Consider the following 21,754-nt stretch of genomic DNA (forward strand, 5'->3'; position numbering starts at 1 on the left):
TCCACCCTATCGGAACACACAAGGTAGACACGAACTTTCATCTAGTCCTGTGGGTCCCGCAGAAACGGCGCTTCTTGATTGGTTAGTTCAAGACGAGGCTTTCTCTCGGGGTATGATTAGGGAGAGGAAAGGAGGTACTGGTGGTAGTTGTGTTGGCCGTCGGTGCTGGCCCGCCAGGGTATGATCCTGCGTCGAACTCCGCCGTACACGTGTCTTTCTGTTGGAGCGGTCGACCATGTGACATCTCACCAGCTCCGCACTCACGCTCGCGTCACGTGGACACGAACGTGGCACTCGTGACGTCTTGTCGAAAATACCTTTCTACCCGTTTTCTCCACCTAAAATCTTACCTGTTTTCCAATTGGACACGGTGAAAATATAAATGAATATTTTTAATTTAATAATATTTAAAACCGAAGGTTTACGTGTTCCTTTCTTCCCCACCGCAAGCTGAGAGAGAGTTGGATCAGTGTGTTTCGACCGAGCAAAGAAACACAGAAACAGCCTCTCCCATTGGTAGATAATAGTGGCCCCACTGAATCAGTTACTTGTGGGGCTACGGGTAACGGAAAGAGACGTTTGTGAGCACATCTTATCAACCAACTGGACTACTAACGCCAAACTCATCAGAGACGAGGTCGTCAAGATACGTCGCCATCTTCCCCTTCGCCATTGCTGCTCCTCTCTTCATCGGAGACATCAAAGGCCGGTCCCTGTGACGCATGCGCCTTACCTTCGCCATTGCTGCTCCTCTCTTCATCAGAGACATCCATGGTGGCTCGGGTTTCCTGGGGTGGACGAGATTGGACTCCAGAAAGACAAGCGAACAGCCAATTCCTGCTCTTCTTCTGAGTTGCCTCCTCCATCATATGGTCTCGGCAACTCATGGACCAGTACTTTGATATGGAGAAGCACACCGCCTCGCTCTGCGCCTTCATCACGCCTCCTCTCTCAGTCGAGTACCGTCGCACGGTCGGCGCCACAACGGCCGCAAGCCCGGCGCTCAACGGGCACTGCGAGCGGCGGCCAGCCGCGGCTGCGGTGGATCCCCACGAACACCTCGGACGCCTCGTCGCGGAGAAACTCGTCGCCGACCACGAACACGAACCGCTCCTCCCATCGCAGGTCGTCGGCGCTGCGCTTGGTCCTGCTGCGGAGCTTGTGATCGGGGTGCACCTCGAGCTCGGCGTACGTCTTCCAGCTCCGATCCGGCGGCTTCAGCCTGTGGCCTGACACGAGGGTGACGTGAAGGATCGGATACTTACACAACACTTGCACCTATTAGTATCACGATATTAATATTATTACATATTATTCCTTTATTTATACTCGATTAGCATCACGATATTTATATTTAAAAATTTTATATTCAGTTTTTTATAATTTTAAAAATAAAATAAAAATTTATATTAACATCTAACATGTCAAAAACATAATGGATGAGATGCTGAAATTATCTTCTTGTTTATTATTTTCGTATCGATCCAATATATAACGTTACGTGTTATATTTTTCATCGATACAGTTGATGATATTGGGATAAATAATTTTTTTTTATTTTTAGAATTATAGAAATTTCAATGTAATTTTTTTTAGTAAAAAACTATAATATCAATATAGTCCAAGTATATGGATAATCAACCCTTTCAAGCGTCATGGAAAGCTTTTGAATGTATTTTGCTTCGCAACATCATTTCTCTCTCTCATGTATGCTTATATATATATATATATATATATACTAGAGGAGTTTTAATCTGACATTTTTATCTTATCTGTATAGTGATCTTTGCAAATGCATAGAGAATGACACAAGAACGCATTTTTATTTTCTATGATATCAAACTGATATCAAAATTACTTTCACTCATTTTTTAATTCATTTGATACAATTTCTCTATGATGATTATTAGTTTTAATTCTTTTAATGTCAAAAGTGCCTATCATCTATTGAAAAGGGAGGATCAGTATAACAAAGCCGATTAGCTTGGATGGAAGGCTCTTAATGCCTATCCTAAAACGAAAAATATTCCTTTCTAAACTATTATAGAATATATTTTCTACCTCTATTTATCTCTCAAAAATCTATGCCAACATTTTTATGACTCACCTAAACACATATATTCTTCGAACATATACGACGTTCCTAAAACTCAATTTTAAATAGATTTATCATTCCTTGACACTTGGTATTAAGGCTTTTGGTTGCAAGAAAAATTCAGAGGAATTATTTCCCCTATCTTCCAACATCAGCTTTAATCCTTCACTAGATTTCGATTTTATCGACTATGATAGTGCCTTTCTACCTGATTCGGGTTTTGAAGTCACCCATCTTCACCGATCCGAACTCAACTATTTCTACCTTCACATCCAATCGAACGTAGTCAAACCATTTCTTTTCTTCTTCTTCTCACCTACTTTGGTCAAATTCTCAATTAACATCGCACATGTCGCGACGACAACTCAAATCATATCCTTCCACCGTGACATATTATTTATTTACATATATATATATATATTGTGTATATTGCGTTGCTATGTTAGTGATGATTGATTTGTTATAAACGTTGTAACGCTACAAGAACAGAATGAGTCAACGATATGCAGAGAGGAGAGAAACCGTTATAAACAAACTGATGACGTAACAAAGAGTTACAAACATTGTAGCGAAGAATGATATATACTCCGTTATGTGCCTAACTTGAACCATCAACGTGGCAGCGTTGCCGTCTCCGAACGACCATTACCGGTCGTCAAGTCCGGCTTTCTCGCGATGGCTTCGTTGACCACTTCGCTCTGTTATTAGAGACCGAACGAGAGAGAGAGAGAGAGAGAGAGAGCGAACCAAAGTGAACCGAGCCAATGGGGAACCACACCTCCCGCCGCGGCCACGCCGACGACAGCCAGGAGGCCGGCTCGCGGAGGCACCGGTTCCGCTCGCACTTCCGCGGAGGCAGCAGCGGTGGCGGCGGTGGCGTCGGCCGGGTCCTCCGTCGCCCCATGGAGGACGTTCACGCCACGTACTCCTTCGGTCGCGAGCTCGGCCGCGGCCAGTTCGGCGTCACCCACCTCATCACGAACAGGGCCAGCGGTGAGGTCCTCGCCTGCAAGTCCATCGCCACCCGCAAGCTGACGAACCGGGACGACCTCGAGGACGTCCGCCGCGAGGTGCAGATCATGCACCACCTCACCGGCCACCGCAACATCGTCGAGCTCAGGGGTGCGTTCGAGGACCGACGGTCGGTGAACCTGGTGATGGAGCTGTGCGAGGGCGGCGAGCTCTTCGACCGCATCATCTCCCGGGGGCACTACTCCGAGCGGGCAGCCGCCGCCCTTTGCCGGGAGATCGTGAACGTTGTCCACTGCTGCCACTCCATGGGGGTGATGCATCGCGATCTCAAGCCCGAGAACTTCCTCTTCTTGAACAAGAGGGAGGATTCGCCGCTCAAAGCCACCGATTTTGGCCTCTCCACCTTCTTCAAGCACGGTAATACAGAAAAGCCCTCAGTCTCTTCATGTTCCTGTAGTGATCTTGTTTTATTGATAGGATTAATCATCATCAAAATAAGAAACATGATTACTGCATCTATTAAATATTATATGGAAGCAAAAATATCTGATTTTGATCTTGGTAATTTTCTTATGTATAAATCTGTTCTTGTTCTTCTTGGTTTGAAGTGTTCCACAAAAAGGCCATTTTTTTCCATATAACTCAATAGACACAAATATTACAATGTGGAGTCAGGGAGAAAGCCACATGACACGATGTATCCCCGACCATATAATCTGCGTTCACCATGGCCATTGGGGAAGGTTTGTAGCAATTTGAGACATGATAAGATCTCCAACTAGATGTTGCATGAAGAGGAAGGGATACTCGGAGATCTTATTTGATTCATTCTCTCTAAGATGTTCTAACAGCAAAAGAATGAAATGCCTCCGCAGGAGATGTATTCAGGGATGTTCTTGGTAGTGCATATTATATTGCTCCTGAAGTGCTGCGACGGAATTATGGGCCAGAGGCTGACATTTGGAGTGCTGGAGTAATCGTGTACATCCTTCTTGCTGGTGTTCCTCCTTTTTGGGCAGGTGAGGAGTTATCAAAGTTGAATTGAATTCAAAATCATTGTCTAGATTATGGAGAATTCAGCTGAAGTTGCTAGTTTCATCTCTCCAGAGAACGACGAGGGCATCTTTGCTGCCATATTACATGGACATATTGATTTCTCAGCTGATCCCTGGCCAACTATATCATCTGGTGCTAAAGATCTGGTGAAGAAGATGCTAAGAACCAATCCGAAAGAACGACTCACGGCAGCTGAAATCCTCAGTAAGATTTATAAATTTCAGCTGTTTTACATGATGAGATTCAAGGCACAAAATCTTATCTGAATCCAAATCTTATCTTATATTGTACATATTAATATTTTTTTGGATGATCTTGAAAAGCTTCAGTGCCATTCTGTTCTGCTCTCTTGATGCATTTACATGAATTTCTCTGATGCCAAATGTCTCTTTCATGAGATGCTCTGCAACTTCTTACTTTCGAGAATTTAACAATTTTAACACTTCTCCTGCTCCAAAAAATACAATTCTGGAAAACTTTTAGATCACTCACGAAGAACATCAATCCTCTCAGTTTGACCATGAATGATGTTACTGCAGAACATCCATGGATAAGAGAAGATGGGGAGGCTCCTGATAAGCCACTTGATCTTGCGGTTTTGACTAGAATGAAGCAGTTTAGGGCCATGAACAAGCTAAAAAAAGTAGCCTTGAAGGTAGTCATAGTTCATTTGATTCAATTTACCCATCTTTCATCTGTTCAGTGTCCATTCTAAATTTTTACCTCATACATTTTGTGTTCAGGTGATAGCAGAAAGCTTGTCAGAGGAAGAAATTATGGGCTTGAAAGAAATGTTCAAATCAATGGACACTGATAATAGCGGTACACTGACTGTTGAAGAACTAAAGGCTGGTCTTCCCAAATTGGGCAATCTGGGTATCAAGATTTCTGAATCTGAAGTTAAGCAGCTGATTGAGGCGGTATGGTTCTTTTCCTCATCTTTCAGCATCCTTTAGCCATTCTTCTTTCATCAGCTTTCCAAAATACTTTCTCGGAAATGGACCTAAATACGCATTCTGATACACATGGTTTGTAAACATAAACAAGAAATTTCAAACAACTTAGTTCATTCAATGGAAGCTATGTGAATTAGTAGAGTGACAAGAAGCTTGGTAGACCGAATGGAATTATATGTCAACCATAGCACTGATTATTTTCCAACAAAAAAAGGTGTTTACACACATGAGGTTCCCATGTGCGATTCTAGGATCAAAATATGCATCCTCATTATTACACAGAGTGATTGTTTCTATATCTCGAGTTTTAATTACTCATGTCATAGCGGGAGCAATCTTAGAAAGTAACCATATTTTTGAGAAATAGGATTCCATAAATCTTGTAAACCCTGGAGTTCTTTCTTTAAAGGAAACAAGAGCTATTATCACATTTAAAGAGATAAAAAAGTTAATGGTTTTCTGAATCAACTCCCACATAGTAATGTTGAAGGCTAATCCACTAATTCTTTCTTTTTCTAATCCACTAACCTTTATTTTTCGTTCATCATTTTGATCTAATGTCCAATGCATTAAAAAAATCATGTCCACTAACTCTCTTACTTCAATCAGTTCAACATAAATACAAAAATCTTTCTGCTTAATTTTAAGTCCATCCTCACTTCTTTAAGGGCCCTGACTGCTTATTCATTGCTATGTCATAACTAAAAAAGTAATTGTAATTTCTTTAATGTACTACTCAATCTTACCTTGTTTTCCTACTTTCATCATTCATTCTCGAACGTACATTTCTTGTTTCAAGCTTATTTACTATGACTGTGTACTCTGTCTCAAGTCTGTGCAATATTGCTGAGACAACTACCTGTCTTCATTTGCTGTGAGTTTTTAAACTTTAAGGAATGAATTCCACACACTGATCTCCAACAGGGATTGTCTACGTTCTATCAAGTGCCGTAGACAGATATATATGTATAAATATTAGTTTCAGCTTTCACCTTCAGGTATCTTTAAGTTTAAGAGACTTGTTTTTGCACCAAGGATGTGACCAACTGAACATACCTTTCAGCTATTTCTCAAATTGTCTCCCATCATCCTTTTTCCACTATTGGCTCTGTCAAGGGACAATCATCCCTTTATCTAGGAGTCGTGATGTCCTTTGATCACCCACATCTTCTTGGTTACCTGCAAGTCAATCCTTCCAGCGTCCACTGAAATTTGATTTCCTAATCTATCATATTTGTTTTGGTTTAGACCTTTATTTTCTATAGCATATAGTATTGATTTAGCTAAATATTTATTTAAGTATATTAATCGTTTATAATATACTAATTACACATCCTAGACATGTCTTAAATCAAATTGAACCTATATGAAAATGTAAAAAAATATAAACAGTAACACTTTTGCTGAAAAGTTTGTCATTCACTGAGGCATTGCCGCTGAGAAGGTAAAGTTCACAAGGATCTAACTTGTGTGAGTTGTATTTGATGAAAATGAAAACAAAGTGACAATGTCAACGAAATGTATAGCTACGCTGAAATCTGGATATTGCTCCTATTCTACTTGCAGTAATTAATTTCCACCAATGTGCTTAACAGGCTGATGTGGATGGAAATGGGAGCATTGACTATCTGGAATTTATAACAGCTACTATGCATATGAACAAAATGGAAAAAGAAGATCACCTATTCAAGGCGTTCGAGTATTTTGATAAGGACAAGAGCGGGTAACTTCTTGTTTTCATGTTTTAAAGTCACATTTTGCTAAAAATATAAACTTGATAGCTAAATATTTTCTATTTTTTAACTTTATCTAGATACATCACAATTGAGGAATTGGAGCAAGCTCTCACGAAATACAACATGGGTGATCAACAAACAATCAAAGAGATAATTGCTGAAGTTGATATCAATAATGTAAGTCTCTATGCTCTCATTAAAAACTAGTAAAGTTCAAATTTACATATGACATGTTATAGGGTATCTTTATGCATTTGATGTAGTCCAGTTTGTTTCAAGGATTTGTTATTATCGTTCTTTTAGTTGAGAGCTATGATAATGGAATGCGCTGATACTTACGGGCTGGAAACAAGTACTTTACTTCTAGTGGAAGTAGTGTCTATTTAGAATCTTAGGACATGATCATATATATTCGTCAGGGACTAGAATGAACAATTATGATTGTTGATGTTTGATAGACACTGGAAGCCTGTTACACTTCATTTGTTAGTTTCACCTATTGCACATACAAAATTATGAATTATAAGTGGGATACACAAGGAAATATTGGAAAACTCTCGTTTTGTGAGGGCAATTTGGCAAAATATTCACATGTTGGTTGTTCAACGTAGATAGTAAGATGACTATTAAATTTAAATTGTTATCGGATATGCATATACAATAGAGTTACAGGAATCCACCTTCCCCACTTTGGGATTTGATATATAAAGTACATGGATTCAATGATGAAAAAATATTTTGTGTACCAATATCAGACAAAATTAATTTGAATTTCTTATATTGAGGAAAACATATACTAATCTAGTTTCCATATTGCAATTAAACTTCTCATTCCAACCAGCTCAAATATTTTTTTTTGGTTCACAAACCAAAAGTGCAAAGTGGGTCAATTCACTTTTGGTTTTAGTCAGTTCCTTTGTATGTGATTTTGATCCTAAACCAAATGCCACCTTGCCAGAATCACAGTGCCATCGATGCTTTTATTAGGATTGCAACCAAAGAAGAGTTGGATGCTGCTGAAGATGTGCCAAATGGCTACTCCTCCTGTACTTGTCACCTAAAACTAATTGATTCATGACAAGTGATCTCATAGAGCCCCTAAAGCTAAATGCATGTAAATCTAAACTCTAAAGTAACCTTTGAAGCCACAAGAAAAAAATATTTCGGCTAACATATAACTTAAGCTACTCAGAACCTGTAGTAGGACTAGTAGGACCAAAAACATTCATACTTCTGAGGGTTTCTAATTTCCTTGAACAGCAGAGTCCAGATATTGCAAGATGTTAGGAAATATATAACGTAATAAACAAATAAAATACAAAAAAGTAGACCAAACAGATCTAAAAGCAAAATAACCTAAACTATGTGATAAATATTGGAAAGGCACCTTTTTCTTGTCATGTCAGATCTCTGACTATTTGGATCAAAATCTAATGATTTTGACAAAACATATTTTACAAAATACACATCCTATTTTGACACTTATCCCAATCTCTTTGTGGTCTAGTAACAGTTGTCACAATTGAAAAATACTGCCAGATCAAATCCCTGATGCATTTAGTTGGATAGTGCTTGCATGGAACAACTTAGGGTGCTTTAGGACCCAAAACTTAGCTTCTTAATACATTTGACCAAAAATAATTTGTGGAACATCCACAAATGTAGAGAGTACATATTCTGACATGCAAAATTGGATTAGCAGGTATCTCATCACCGATCTCTTATTTTAATTTTGTGGAAATACTAGTTTAGAATGTGAATTTGGTTTCTTGTACAGTGCATCATTTGCATTTCTACTGTTATAAATTTCAATCTGTGAACTGGTGGCGTAGTATGAGCTAAGCATCATGCAATGTCCAAAAAAACAAGGAAGCAGTTTAAAATTTGTGTAGCTGGAGCTTCGACCTTCTAATTCTGTAACATTCTCTGTTGCGGTAAGAGTAGAACTCTTCAAAAGTTTGTGAGGTGAGATACATAGTCACATGCTACAATTTATCACTGACCACAACAAATTTAATTGTTTGCTGATTGCCTCCTATACATAGTTGACTGAAGGGCCAGATACTGAGATTGGTCATGGAAAAATGAGAAAAAATATTTAGAAAAGGAGACACGTCAAGCATAGTTTAATGATGAATATTTTGGTTTCAGCAAAATCATTTGTATCAGACACCCTTCACCCATGTAATCACTTTGTACAAATGTTTCAGGATGGTAGAATCAATTATGAGGAGTTCGTCGCAATGATGAGAAATGACAGCTCGGAGGCCATCCACAAGCGTAAATAGAAGTTATCCTCCATTGGGGTTAATTAAACCACTACTGTCATGATAAGGAAAGATGGTTTCAGAGGCAATGCCTTCCATTTTGTATGACCTGAAAACAAAATGATGTCCTGTATATCTAATACTGATGTGTTGTAGATCTAAATTCTATACTGCAACTCAAGCTCTTTTATCTCTTTCCTTCATTTTTTACTTGGCTCTGTTTGAGTCAGTTTTTTGTTCTTTGAGAGTAAGATTATATTTGTCTAAAATCACCCTCAAATTCTTTGGATTGAAATGCCATTTTGGTTACAGCAATGTCATAAGAACCAAGAACTGAAGATCTTGACATCATTAGATACAAATGTTTTAAATCTTGTTCCTGTCATTATGTAGTGGTTTTTGAGTTGGACAAAGCACTCTGTTCCTTGAGTTTTGACTTTGGTTTCAGGTCGCACTGTGAGTTTCATGTCCTTAGGTCAAGTAAGATGAGATTTGGATACAAAACTTAAAATAACTTATTTCTTACCTACGTTTCATGTCACTAGTTGCTTTTCTGATGCATGTATTTCTAAACCGATAAATATACTAAAAACCAATTGATTTCTGTGCATTTATTTGGTTTTTGTTGGCATATTTTTTTCATAGTCTCAGGATTATTATTTGTTTTTCCCATTTCATGTTTTTCTTTTTTTTTGTTTTGTTTTATCCAACAGGGAACAAAGATAATACAAAATTACCTTTTAAAATAATGAGTGATTGAGATTAATATCCCTTCAAATCTGAATTTTTTAAAAAAATAACACCTACAATTATGGGAAAATAAAAAAGCTCCAATACCATGCCAAACAAAAACCCCTGAATGCTTTCTAAAAAACATTTAATATCTAAAAATTGATTTATGATATAATGGCATTAAGATTTCAATTCACATTAGTACCTTATTGCAATTGTCTCCTTATTGTATGGTCTTTTTTTTATCTCCAACTCTTTGATTCTTTCCATACAATCCTTAGAAATAAGAAAAGAGAAAAGCTAGAGTGTCATAAAGGATAAGTGTGACTAAGAGAAACCCAAAAGAAAATAAAAACATAATAATTGATATGAATAATAAGGATAGTTCAAACATTTAAATTATCTTTTTATATGAGTTAACTCAAATTAATTATTGATAACCACTATGAGTAGTAGATAATGAAAAACTTGAAACGATCTATATGCCTATAGATCCATGAAATACGATTCGGTTTGAATTAGTTCATATCGATTGGTATTTATCGTTTTAGATATAAAACGATATGCCAACCGTCATTTTTATTTATTTTATTATTATTATTATTATTATTTAAAAATATCGATGCATAGAGATTTCATACGATTTTTTTATTTTATTCTTTTAATTATTATTAGTTAAAAATATCGATGCTTTGTTTTCACATCATATGATGATATTACTTGTCAATGGCTCGATTATTATCGTTAACAACTACCGGACCTTGTGATGCTTATTCTTTTCCTCTTCTCCGCACTCTCTTCTTCTTCTTCCTCCTCTTCCACCGGTAGAATTATAATTTTTTGCATATTAAATTTTGAAGGGATATATTTTTTAAACAATAAATATATAAAACTAAAAAAATAATTTGGAGGGCATTAATGTAAATAGGCACTATTTTTAAAGGAGTCACATTTTATAATTTTTCATTTAACTGAGTTTAAATAACTTCGACTGTGATTCCAATCCATAGTTCTAATTCCTTAAAATTAGGAACCGAAATCAAATCGACAAACTTCATACCAATATTTTTTTTTATTAATATTTTAATTAAAATTTTATAATATAAAAATTTTAAATTTATTTTTTTATTAATAAAAATAAATTTAAAATTACGGAACTGATTATTCAATTTGGAACTAGAAATTATCGATTTTGATTTTCTAAACCTAAAAACCTAAGAACCGGAATCGAACCGGGTTCAATTCGATTTGGAAGTAGTAAACCGTGCGGGACAGTTCGGTTCCGATTTTGACCCCGTTTCGATTCGAACCTAACTGTGGTAACGTGTATACAAAAAGCATTCTTTTTTATGATTCGTTGCTTTTTTTTCCCATTCGAAATCGGGTGGCGAGTCGGTCGGTGGTGGACGGACGGAGGGATGGGGAGAGCAACGGTGAGAGAGCGATACGAGAAATTAGGGCTGGCCGAGGCCCTCTCGCGTGCCCACGATTACCCGTCGGCGTGCCACGAGCTGGGCCTCATCCTGCGCCTCGCCTACGCGGATCTCCCCAAGAACCTCCAATCCGTCGTCTTCCAGGATACCCTCTCCGCCTTCCGCCTCCTTCCCGAGTGAGAATCTGTGATCTAGGTCTCGCGCATGCAGTACAAAATTCGTTGATCTTAAAGTTCAATATGTGCCGTCAAAGATGTTCATTTTAGGATTTCGAGAAACCTCGGAAAGGAAGCATTAATTTTGAGTGGGTTATTGGTAACTTGTAGATGTAATTACAGAAATTGTATTCGACAAGATCGATACACAAAATGTTTGCTTTGGGAGAGTTACCATTGATGGTGACCGTAAAACTAAGAGATGGAATAGTTAAGAAATTGGTTGCTAATTTTCAAGTCAAAATTGGGTGCGGGAAAAATCTGTAGGGTTCTGGATTATTCTTTGTGCATGTAGCTTCAGCAATTAGATGTTTACGTTTGTGAATGATTACACTTTCTCGAAAATTTATGTCTCCATTTGATGATTTTAGACATTCTTGTTTAGTAAGCAGTTCTTTTGATAAAAAAAACTGGAGTTTATCTAGAATTAGGGACATGGATCATTATTTAATTTGAATATTCATAAGAGAAGTGAGTCTGTTGCTCAAATTTGAAATTAATTTTAATAGCTGATTTTCCATTGTGATAGAGAAGATTATAAGCAATGAGTGATTATGCTTGTTGACTTTTATGAGGCTTCTCAGCTGGAGGTTTTAGTGATATTGATCAAAGAGAATTGAGATTCACAAAGGGCACAGTCACCTAAGTGATTCTCAAAAAGATACTGAATTGAGTTGGTGTGGAAAAGATGCTTGCTAACCAAAAATTGTTCTCTAGAATATCATCCAGTTTGCTATTCTTGGCCAAAATCAACCTTTACATGCTTGGCTAATGTCATTGAACAAATTGAACTTACAAGAAATCATTTGGGAACACAAAGGATTTGCTTTTTATTCCATGAGACCAATTCCACAGCCAATAACTTATATATTGCTGTCAGTGTCATAGGACAGAGTTGATATGTGTCTGTGATACCTTAGAAACATAGGCCACTCAGTTCAAAAAATTTCTTTATTTACTATGTTATTCCATAGAGATTATTTCTATGATATTGACATTGTGGGAACTGCTCCTTAAGACATCTTCATCTCAGGATATTTTGGCTGTTTTGGTGCTTTATTAAGGGGCATTATGATAAAACTTGATTTATGATTTTGATTATAAGATGAAAAGTCTGCAAAGTTATATATTTCATGTTTATGTCGGCATGGAAAAATGCATAGTAGTTTTATTCCTACAATCAGTTGTTCTGGAAATATGGAACTTTCAACTGGTTTGTTATCAGTCTGAAGAACTTAATTATAGAAGGTGTTTAGGTAAAAAAAACCTGTGCTAAACATTTTGATGTTTGTATTAATTTTATGAAGAGACTAGCATGTGACATAATGGCTCCAGAGGCCCTATTATCGTATATACTGTTCATTCTAATCCATCTTTGTCTAAGCATTTTCATCTTGCTTTGTTGGTAAACACTTATAGGTTTTGTCCATTCAAGAAACAAAAAAGGTATTTCATCTGTACTAATTAACAAAAATTGCTGTCCCAAAAGCAAAGGAGAAGTCTTTTCTCAGAAGGAAAATAATAATTTCATGGTTCTAAACTTTTGTTTTTTGATAACTAGATTTGCAAAGCTATTTTTTATATGTCATCCATATCTTAGCAGAGATCATATTTGCTCAGTGATTTTTGTGTGATTTTATTTATGCACTTGAACATTTATGTGTGATTGGCCAAATTGAACAGAGTGCAAACAGGGCATGGGTTATCTTCAGCCAACGTTCTTCTCCAAGCAGCAGAAGTTGCATTGCCCAAGCAAAAAAAGGCACTAGCTGTTTCAGAGTTCAAGCATGCTGCTGTTGCACATAAAAGGCGCTCCAGAGCTCACCATGATGGAGGTAATAGTGACTTAATGGATGGTTAAAAATTTCATGAACGCCAATTGGTTAAATTATTTTTAGCTTGTCATGTATAGAATACTTACATATGATCATTGATCTGTATGTTGCATGAGAAATGTAGTGAAAATTTTAAAATATTGCAAATTACATTTTATCATTGCTATAGGTAATATTTGACTATCATGTTTAAGGAAACTTATTAGACATGCTTTGTGGAAGAGCTCTTGATGTCACGAAATTGGCATCGTTCTTTGGAATTGAAGTGCAGAATCATTCTGGACATCCTACTTAAATTGTTGGCATTCGAGTCCTAAGACTGGATACTGCAAGATTTATGAACAGCAAAGTTTAGCAATTAGTTTGGTCTTGTACTTGTCTGATTTGATAAAATATGTGTTTAAATTAGGCATATCTAGATTTCTTTGCATCTAATGAATTTTTTTTATCATCTTCACTGTATGTTAGTTTTAGGTCTTCTGGCAATGTGGAGAGATTGATCTTGAAGCATCTTATTGGTACTAGGCTATTAGTTGTACCCTTTTGTCACATTATGGATTAAGATCAAATGGACATGGGAAGTCAGAACTGTCTGGTCCATGAGCATTAGCTTTCTTACATGTAGATGGTTCAAAATCGAAGTCAACAGTTTAATATCATTTATTTTAGAATCTAAATCATTTTGTGTGGTTAAGCTTAACACACACACATATATGTTCACTTGTAAAGATGCATTGAAGTGTGATTTTTGAAGGATGTGTCTTGTCTAGTGCCAGTATACCTATATTTAGTTTATTGAGGAATTACTGGGGTGATTAGGACACAGTATTGAGTCCAAGAAAGAGAAATCAAATGTGTCTGGTTTTGTTCTAGCTGTTGAAGGAAAGTTGCAAATGTTATGACAAAGTACTGACTAATAGCCTTATTGAAAACTATTTATTCATGTCAGTCATGGATGCTTTAAAATGCTTGTTGTGTTTGTATCAGACTGTTTCTGGAAATATCTTAGGATGTGCATTATTTACACTCATTTATTCATGTCAACTATTCTGTGACCCTGATGCATACCATGTGCTAAAGTATATGTGCTAGTAGATCAATAGCACATATGCAGCTTGGGGCCCATAAATTGTTAATTATATTTTAAGGAAGGAAACTCATAGGTGGCAATTCTCTTTTTCCTTGTGAAAATCTAAGCTAAGGTGGTGGCAGTTTTTTTAATAGACGCTCAGGCGAGGCGAGGTGATGCTTGAGTGCCTCACACAATGTCTGAGCGACTCGCTTCACTAAAGTGTCACCTGGGCGCTCGCTTGAGCCCAGGCGTCGGGTGCCTCCAGCGAGCGCCTGAATGAATGTGAGCTCTAGTTCGATTGAACATGTAACTTCGTTCAATCAAACCAACGAAACCCATCACTAAACCCCAACCACAAACCCTATGTCGTCGCCCGACCCACCTCTAGTTCGCCATCGCTACCTTCGTTCACAGCTCCCTCCATCGTTGATGGACAGGTCTGAAGCTTCCTTCGTCGCCGTTGCGCAGCTCCCTCCACTATAGCTGCTTTTGTGTGCAGCTCCCTCCACCGACGATGGATAGGTTCGAAGCTTCCTCCGCCCCCATCGTCGTCGTCTGCAACTTTTGTCATTGCCACTGCAGTCCGAAGCTTTCTTCTCCACCATTGCCTTCGTACGCAGCTCCCTTCGCCTCCGAGGGACATGTGTGAAGCTTCCTCCGTCATCGACGGACACATCCTAGGCATCCTTCGCCACCGATGCCATCTGTAGGAAGCTGCAAACTTGCCCCCGATGGGCAAGTTGATTCTATCTAACATTATGATTTTTATAACTTCACTAGTTAAAAAAAATCAACAACATACCAATTTGATAAAATTTAAATTAGTTGACCTTGCAGCAATAGGTCCCTCTAATATATAATAGATTTAAATTAACTTCCATAAGAAATATTGGATGAGATTTTATTTTGTAATTATATTTATCAATTGTAATATATTTTTTATATTTTAATATTCTAAAGTGCTTCGCTTCGCTCAGGCGGATGCTTAATGCTTTGGGTGTTTTGGGACTTTGGTGCCTTTTGGCACCTAGCGCTTTTAAAAACACTGGGTGATGCGTAAGCTACGAGGAGCTATGGATAGACCTTCTCTGGAACTACTTATTGTCAATAATAATGTTCTCTTAGTGGGATCCTAACCTATGTGCTTGATTTATGTCATTTGTATTCATGCATCTTGTCTGCTGCTTATTTTAGTACTGGATCATTTACTGTCAATTAATAACATCTTTGACATTTTATTCAAACTTGAGGAATTTGCCTTTGGTCAGGGAAATGACCCATATTCTGCAGTTCCTTATGTAAACCTGTGTGGGATATAAAATTTGGTGGCATATGTTGAAAATATGTTCCGCTTATTTACTATTTTTATACATTTGGAAGCTGGGTCTTTTATCCTTCCAACCCCCATAATGAAAAAGAAAGGATTTTACTAGTGTGCTTCATGTGATCAACTGACCTTTTGGACTATACTTTCCTTCTTAACAGGTTCTGTCGTCTTACCTTATGATCTTCTTGTTCACATCTTCAGTTTTCTGGATTTGCGGTCTCTAGCATCTGTTGGTTTAGTATGCTGGTATTCTTTTTCCTTGCCACTTATCTACCCAAACAAATTGCCATAATCAGAGAGTTAACATTAGGTTTTATTTCTCTTAGAAGGGCATGGAACACAGCTGCAATTGATAACGGGTTATGGCAGATGCTGTACAGCAACCTATTTGGTAATTATAGCACCTGCACAAGTAAAGAGCAGGACCACAAACTAGTACCTGATGGGAAAGATGTGGTTTTTCATGGAGGCATGGGAGTGGATCCAACAATCAATATTAACTGGAAGGAGGCAGTTAGAAGAAAATGTGAAGGTAATGGATCTCACGTATTTATAATTTTCTTATGATGTGACTTAATTGCTAGCTTATTCTTGAATACTTGAACAATCACTTTTTACACGTTTCGAGGGAATCATGATATAAATGTGATCTGAATTTCTAAGCTTGTGCAGGCATCAGTCACAGGGTCTTGTGGTGCTTCATGTTTAAGTAAATTATCATTGTTTGTACTCAGGTGGTTTTCCTTCTATTTCATGTGGCTTTTAGTTTTGGGCGGTATACTGACGTCTGATGCTTGGTTAAGGGCAATCCGATCTCAGTTACTGTTCCTAATTGAATCCAAAAGGTGAAACCTTGCGAGACACATTTCTGTGATGGGAGGATCATGGTTTCCTAAGCCCTGTGTATCAAACCAGATCCAATTGACTAGAAGTTTTCTAAATGATTGGAATACTGCCCTTCTAGATTTTGATTCCGTTGCTTGAATAATGTACCAAATGCATGAAAGAAACTAATTCTGATTCCATTTACAATCTGGTTCTACTTTGATCACTTATAACTGATGGCATACCAAAGGCATTAACATCTATATGCCCTCTGTTCAAACTTAAAGTTGAAACAGAAAATATATTTTTTCAAGATTTTAGTTGTTGATCAATTAAATCCATGTAACTGTTCATGTCTTTTTATTTAATGGTTGTAGCCGCAATGCCTATGAACAAAATTCTAGTAGACAAAAGTTACACTTAACAACTTGTCAGAGAAAAAGAATTTTAAGTAATGATCGATCAACCTTTCTGGCTCCAACGAAGAACAGCAGCACCACTATAATCGTTGACTTTTGCTATTACATTATTGGCAGTCACAGCTAATGAGTGTCACCAGCAACTTACAATGTGACTTGATACAAGGCTTTTCGTCACTATAAACATTCGAAACTTGGTTGTGATTTTTGTTGTTCCTTGCTTTCGTTCATTTTTGCCATCCCTCGTGGTATTCTCCTGATAGTTTTGTCTTATATTATCATCTTAATATATCTTACAGTTGCTTAAACTTTCTTTACTTTGCTCCGTATGATTTTAATGTAGGAATGTGAAACCTGCAATAAGATCCACGCTTTTGATTTTATCAAGTGCTTTTTAGAAATATCAGCTCCCAATTTTAGTTATTTACTCCAAGTTAAATTCTGTACAGTGGATTCTCTTTTATTATGACTCAGATTATTGAAACATTTATCTGAACAAGCTTTTAGCAGTATAATATGATAGCTGTGGCCATACCTTTTTTTTCATTAACTTCTATGTGAGCTTTCTTTTTCAGCTTCTATGTTATTGTGGATTGTCAATAAAATAGATTGTAATACAATAGAATGCGGCAGAGTTATTGACTAGCTGTGCTCATGAATGCTAATATATTATGTTATGTTGGTAATCAAATTTTTGTTGGAAAAGTTAGACGTATCACATGTAATAATTTTTCACTATACAGTTTGAATATTACTATTTATACTTTCTTTATATTTACTAAACTCTTACTACAGGTGTCTCATCTTGGAAGTTTTTACCAAATCGTGTAGTATGTGGACATTGTCAATCAATAATTTGGTCCAGTGGGATCACATGTCGTACTTCGCATGAGTGTTCAAAGATAGGGAATCAGAAGCTAAACATAAGGCCTATATCACCTTGTAAGGTAAGTATCTGCTTTTTACCATCTCAACTCTGAAGTCCTTTGCAATGTTTTGGTGAAGTGTATCTTCTTTTTCTCATTTTATGTACTTCATTGTCTTTTGGGCAGTCATGTTTCTAATGTAATAATATAGCCAAATACATTCAAAAAGCTTAATTTTGATTGATAAGTGTAATTAGTGAAGGAAAAGAAACTTCCTGTCATGCTTTTTTTAGCACATCTTGATTGTTCCTTAATTTCATAGTATAAAAAAAATCTGTTTTGAGTACCATTCTTTAGGCTGTTTGACTATGTCAAGGTTGTCTGATGTCAGATGTTTCTGTAGGTGTAGTACAGATTTCAGGATAAACACGACTCATAGCTTTATATGTGGGAGCATCATTAGTTCTCCTAACTAGCTGGATGCCAAAACTCGGACCGGAGTATGCTGCCACACAGAATGATAGCTGTTTCGGTTTAGTAACTTAATCAGGTTTAGCTTTTCCCTGTAGTAGGAAACGAAGGATAATATTAATGTCTTTCCGAGATAGTATGTTATCGTATCAATTTCATGGCATACTTTTTCTCCGTCACCTACCTACCAACGCATACAATGGTGCACACACCCCCCGCCAATCAAACACTATACACATGGAACCAACTGGATACAAACTTTTAAGTCTTGATTTCATGTATGAACTTTTGCATCATAATCTTGTAAATGCAAAGTTGCTTGCAGATCAATTGTGTAGCTTCAATCTGCTCGACCTCTTTATGTCAGGTTGTGGAGTACCTGCTGGGTGAGATCGAGTTAGCAGTGATGTCTTCCGATACGGATGACAGCGACTCTGATGGACCCTCGCCGAGCACACAGCATCTTCCCAGATTATGGGCATACCCAAAGCTTTCTAGTACCAGCTAACACCACCTTTCCATATTACTTGCTCCAAGTAATTTATGAAATTGCAAGGATTAGAAATTTATGAAAATAATTTTTATGGTGTTTGCTGAGTAAATATCGATGTAATTGCCAGGATGATATGTTGCTTATTCCATCAGAATCCTCCTTTCATGTACAGTAAGCGACTGGACATTGTGCGATACATATTAGCATGTCCCAACAGAGCCATATGTTATATATAGATATCTGGCAAATGCTAGATCCTTCCTTTCGTATTCTTTTCTTCATTGTATACTCATATTTTGATCTTAAGGTCTTGTACTGATATGGAAATGAGTTAGGAACAGCATCATCACCCTGGCCGGAGGGTGGTGGCGAGGCTGGAGGTCTCTATCGTTGGTGACTTCGCCATCTTGTATTACCTCCATCCTCTTCCTCCTCTTGCTTGTTGTTTGCAGGATTAAATGGGTCAATGCTGTGTGTATGTGATTCTGTTCTTTGATTCGTGGTGTGTGATATGTGAACTCAAAGCCAACACACCGAGAAGAATGAATGGGTATGAATTTTTCTATCAGAAGTATCTCATCAATTGACGTTCGATTCAAATCCATTATCGTGTATTTTTCCTGTGCATACCACAGACAATAGGTTGGATCGATAACTTTGTATTTCTAGATCACTATATTTAAGAGTGGAAAGATTTTTATTTAGAGGTAAAGGAGATTTTGATTGAACTATAAATACTTTATATATCGCAATGTTTCTATATGACGTGATGTTGAAGAAATATACTTTGTTTATAAAGAGACTAAGTAGAAAATAATATATTATTCATATTATTAAAATTAGGAAGATACATAATGTTTTCACAAAGTGAAATGTTTAGATTTCTTTCCTTAAATGGTAAGCAAAAAATATCTAATCATTTAAATCTTATGTACATTATTTGTTTATTTCTATTTATTGTTGATTATCTTAACTATTTTTTATATTATTCCATACATAATTCCACCTTATTCTTTTAATAGGGAATGCCAATAAATTAATAGAAATGATAGGATTTTCAAAGTGGCATGATTTTTTTTAATTACATAAGTCACTCGTATAAGTACGGCACATCGTATCATTTCACTCTTATCATTTAAAAAAAATAAAATTTATTTATTTTTAAACCCTAAAAGTGTACAATTATTCAATCCTCCAACCCTTTTTTACTATTTATAATCATATTTTAAGAACTTCAATATTTCTAAAATACCCCACTATAATTGGATATAAATACCCCTAACTTACCATTTAATTTCAACATTTTTTCAACTCTTTTCATACAATTTTTTCCTTCCTCTTCTTTCCCCTTCTTCTCTTTAAATGCCTTCTCCCATGGGATACAATTACGATTTTGACGTCGACACATAAGAGGATAATCGACTGACAAATGAAATTGTTATATGAATTAGGGGTAATTGAGGGGTTGCGAAAAATAAGGATATGATTGATAATTGAGGGATCGTATTTAGTAAAATTATATTTTATTAGTTTTTTAAGGGTTATATGAACTAAGAGGTTGCCAATAACAAAATTAAGAAAAAAGAATCAAATGTTGCAGTAAATATGTTTGTTCATTACACGTACTGCAATAGTACACTATTGTTGGATGTTTACGATATATACTTTTACATAATAAAGGGAGTAGTAATTAAGTATGCATTATTACAAAGCAGATGCTTTTCTTCTTCCTTCTTTCCTTCTTCCTTTCTTTTGTCTTCCTACATCAGCTAATTAAAGTTAAAGCAACCTCAGAATCCAGTGAGGAACTGAATCTGCTTAAGGAGGGGGCTCAGAGCCTCCATTAGCTTCTCGCATGGATGGTTGTGGATCCCTTCGTATGTGGTCACAACGATGCTCGTATCCTTGGACAGACGTTGGACTTGCTTCTTCACGTTGCATGTGTGGTGAGTGCACCGGTAGTAGCTTCTTCCAATCCATGCAATGATTGATTCATGAGGAGAGAAGAAGGGTTAGATGAGAGTGCAAAAACCTAAATATCATCGATACATGTAATAAGCAAAAGAATTGATTGGTATGAGGTAAAGCCATTCGTTAATATGCAAAGATATGCATGCAGTGATCTCAGAGGCCGAGTTACTGAGTTTTATGCTAATAATTCCAATATGATGGATCATCTTGAAGCTGGAAAATTGCTGTCATGTCTCCTCATGTCAGTCTTCTGCAATCATACTTAGCATTAGGCCTACTTTTACCTCTCTATAGATGTAGAGAGGTAATTACATTGTTATTGATTCTTATTTTTCCTTAGTTTCACTCTCTATGTTCTCTTAGTTTCACTGTCTTTACTCATTCTGAGATTGTTAGAACTTGTATTGCTTCTCCTTTGATTGCCTCTCTCTTCTTTTAGGTTTGTTTTGCTGTGGTATTACTCTATGATATAATTATAATTCAAGTGTTTTCTTGTTGTCTTGCTCCTTCTCCTTCTCTTTCTACATTTCGAGAACAAGGATATAGAAGATATCAACTCACCTGGGATGGACGCTGTTCTTGACCGCTTTCTGGCCGTACTTCCGCCAACGATAGCCGTCGTCGAGTATGTCGTTGGGACTCCTCGTTTGGAAAGCAAACCTCGGCCTGATGACCTTCTTGTTCCTCCCGGCGGCGCCCCTCCCCTTCTCCTTGTCCTCGCTCGCCGCCGGCGCTGGCTGCAGCAGCTGCTGCTGCTGCTGCAGTCCCATCGTGCTCGGTAGAAGCGGCAGATTCCAGTCGACGACACCTGACATCACCCACGGATGAGGGAGCGAAGCAGACTGGTCTTGCTGTTGGCACTGAGACCAGCTTGAAGGCGCGAGATGAGGGAAGAAAGGAGAGTAGGGTGGCGCTGCTCCTTCCGAGGATTCCATCGGAGCAACTTCGAAGGTGCAGGGATTGCCGCAGGTGGATTATATATAGGAGAGAAGAAGAGCGTGGGGAGTTGGGAA

At 37.2% G+C, this 21,754-nt stretch overlaps 3 protein-coding genes across 4 annotated transcripts; 2 read left to right on the top strand and 1 right to left on the bottom strand.

Annotated features, from left to right (window-relative positions):
• The first annotated feature begins 2,798 nt into the window (after positions 1 to 2,798).
• On the top strand, positions 2,799 to 9,377 carry LOC103973106 (calcium-dependent protein kinase 15). Its single transcript, XM_009387622.3, has 8 exons — positions 2,799 to 3,484; positions 3,943 to 4,086; positions 4,175 to 4,327; positions 4,663 to 4,778; positions 4,867 to 5,043; positions 6,675 to 6,802; positions 6,893 to 6,992; positions 9,026 to 9,377. The coding sequence occupies exons 1-8, from the start codon at positions 2,860 to 2,862 to the stop codon at positions 9,101 to 9,103; spliced, it is 1,521 nt and encodes a 506-aa protein (XP_009385897.1). The 5' UTR covers positions 2,799 to 2,859; the 3' UTR covers positions 9,104 to 9,377.
• Positions 9,378 to 11,181: 1,804 nt separating this feature from the next.
• On the top strand, positions 11,182 to 19,037 carry LOC135598303 (F-box protein At5g52880-like). 2 transcript variants are annotated; one of them, XM_065091869.1, is made up of 6 exons: positions 11,182 to 11,423; positions 13,146 to 13,297; positions 15,855 to 15,942; positions 16,026 to 16,228; positions 17,736 to 17,887; positions 18,645 to 19,037. In XM_065091869.1, exons 1-6 carry the CDS (start codon positions 11,233 to 11,235, stop codon positions 18,783 to 18,785), a joined length of 927 nt encoding a protein of 308 aa, XP_064947941.1. In that variant the 5' UTR covers positions 11,182 to 11,232; the 3' UTR covers positions 18,786 to 19,037. The 2 variants fall into 2 exon arrangements, with proteins under 2 accessions (XP_064947941.1, XP_064947942.1); XM_065091870.1 differs by lacking the exon at positions 18,645 to 19,037 and adding an exon at positions 18,210 to 18,602.
• Positions 19,038 to 20,560: 1,523 nt separating this feature from the next.
• Positions 20,561 to 21,676, bottom strand: LOC135597893 (probable WRKY transcription factor 43). The gene is made up of 2 exons (XM_065091393.1): positions 21,303 to 21,676; positions 20,561 to 20,738 (listed from the first exon to the last, which is right to left on the bottom strand). The coding sequence occupies exons 1-2, from the start codon at positions 21,674 to 21,676 to the stop codon at positions 20,561 to 20,563; spliced, it is 552 nt and encodes a 183-aa protein (XP_064947465.1).
• Between the last annotated feature and the right edge of the window lie 78 nt (positions 21,677 to 21,754).

The sequence above is a fragment of the Musa acuminata genome, chromosome BXJ2-1, assembly GCF_036884655.1.
Source record: "Musa acuminata AAA Group cultivar baxijiao chromosome BXJ2-1, Cavendish_Baxijiao_AAA, whole genome shotgun sequence".
Classification (NCBI taxonomy): Eukaryota; Viridiplantae; Streptophyta; class Magnoliopsida; order Zingiberales; family Musaceae; genus Musa; species Musa acuminata.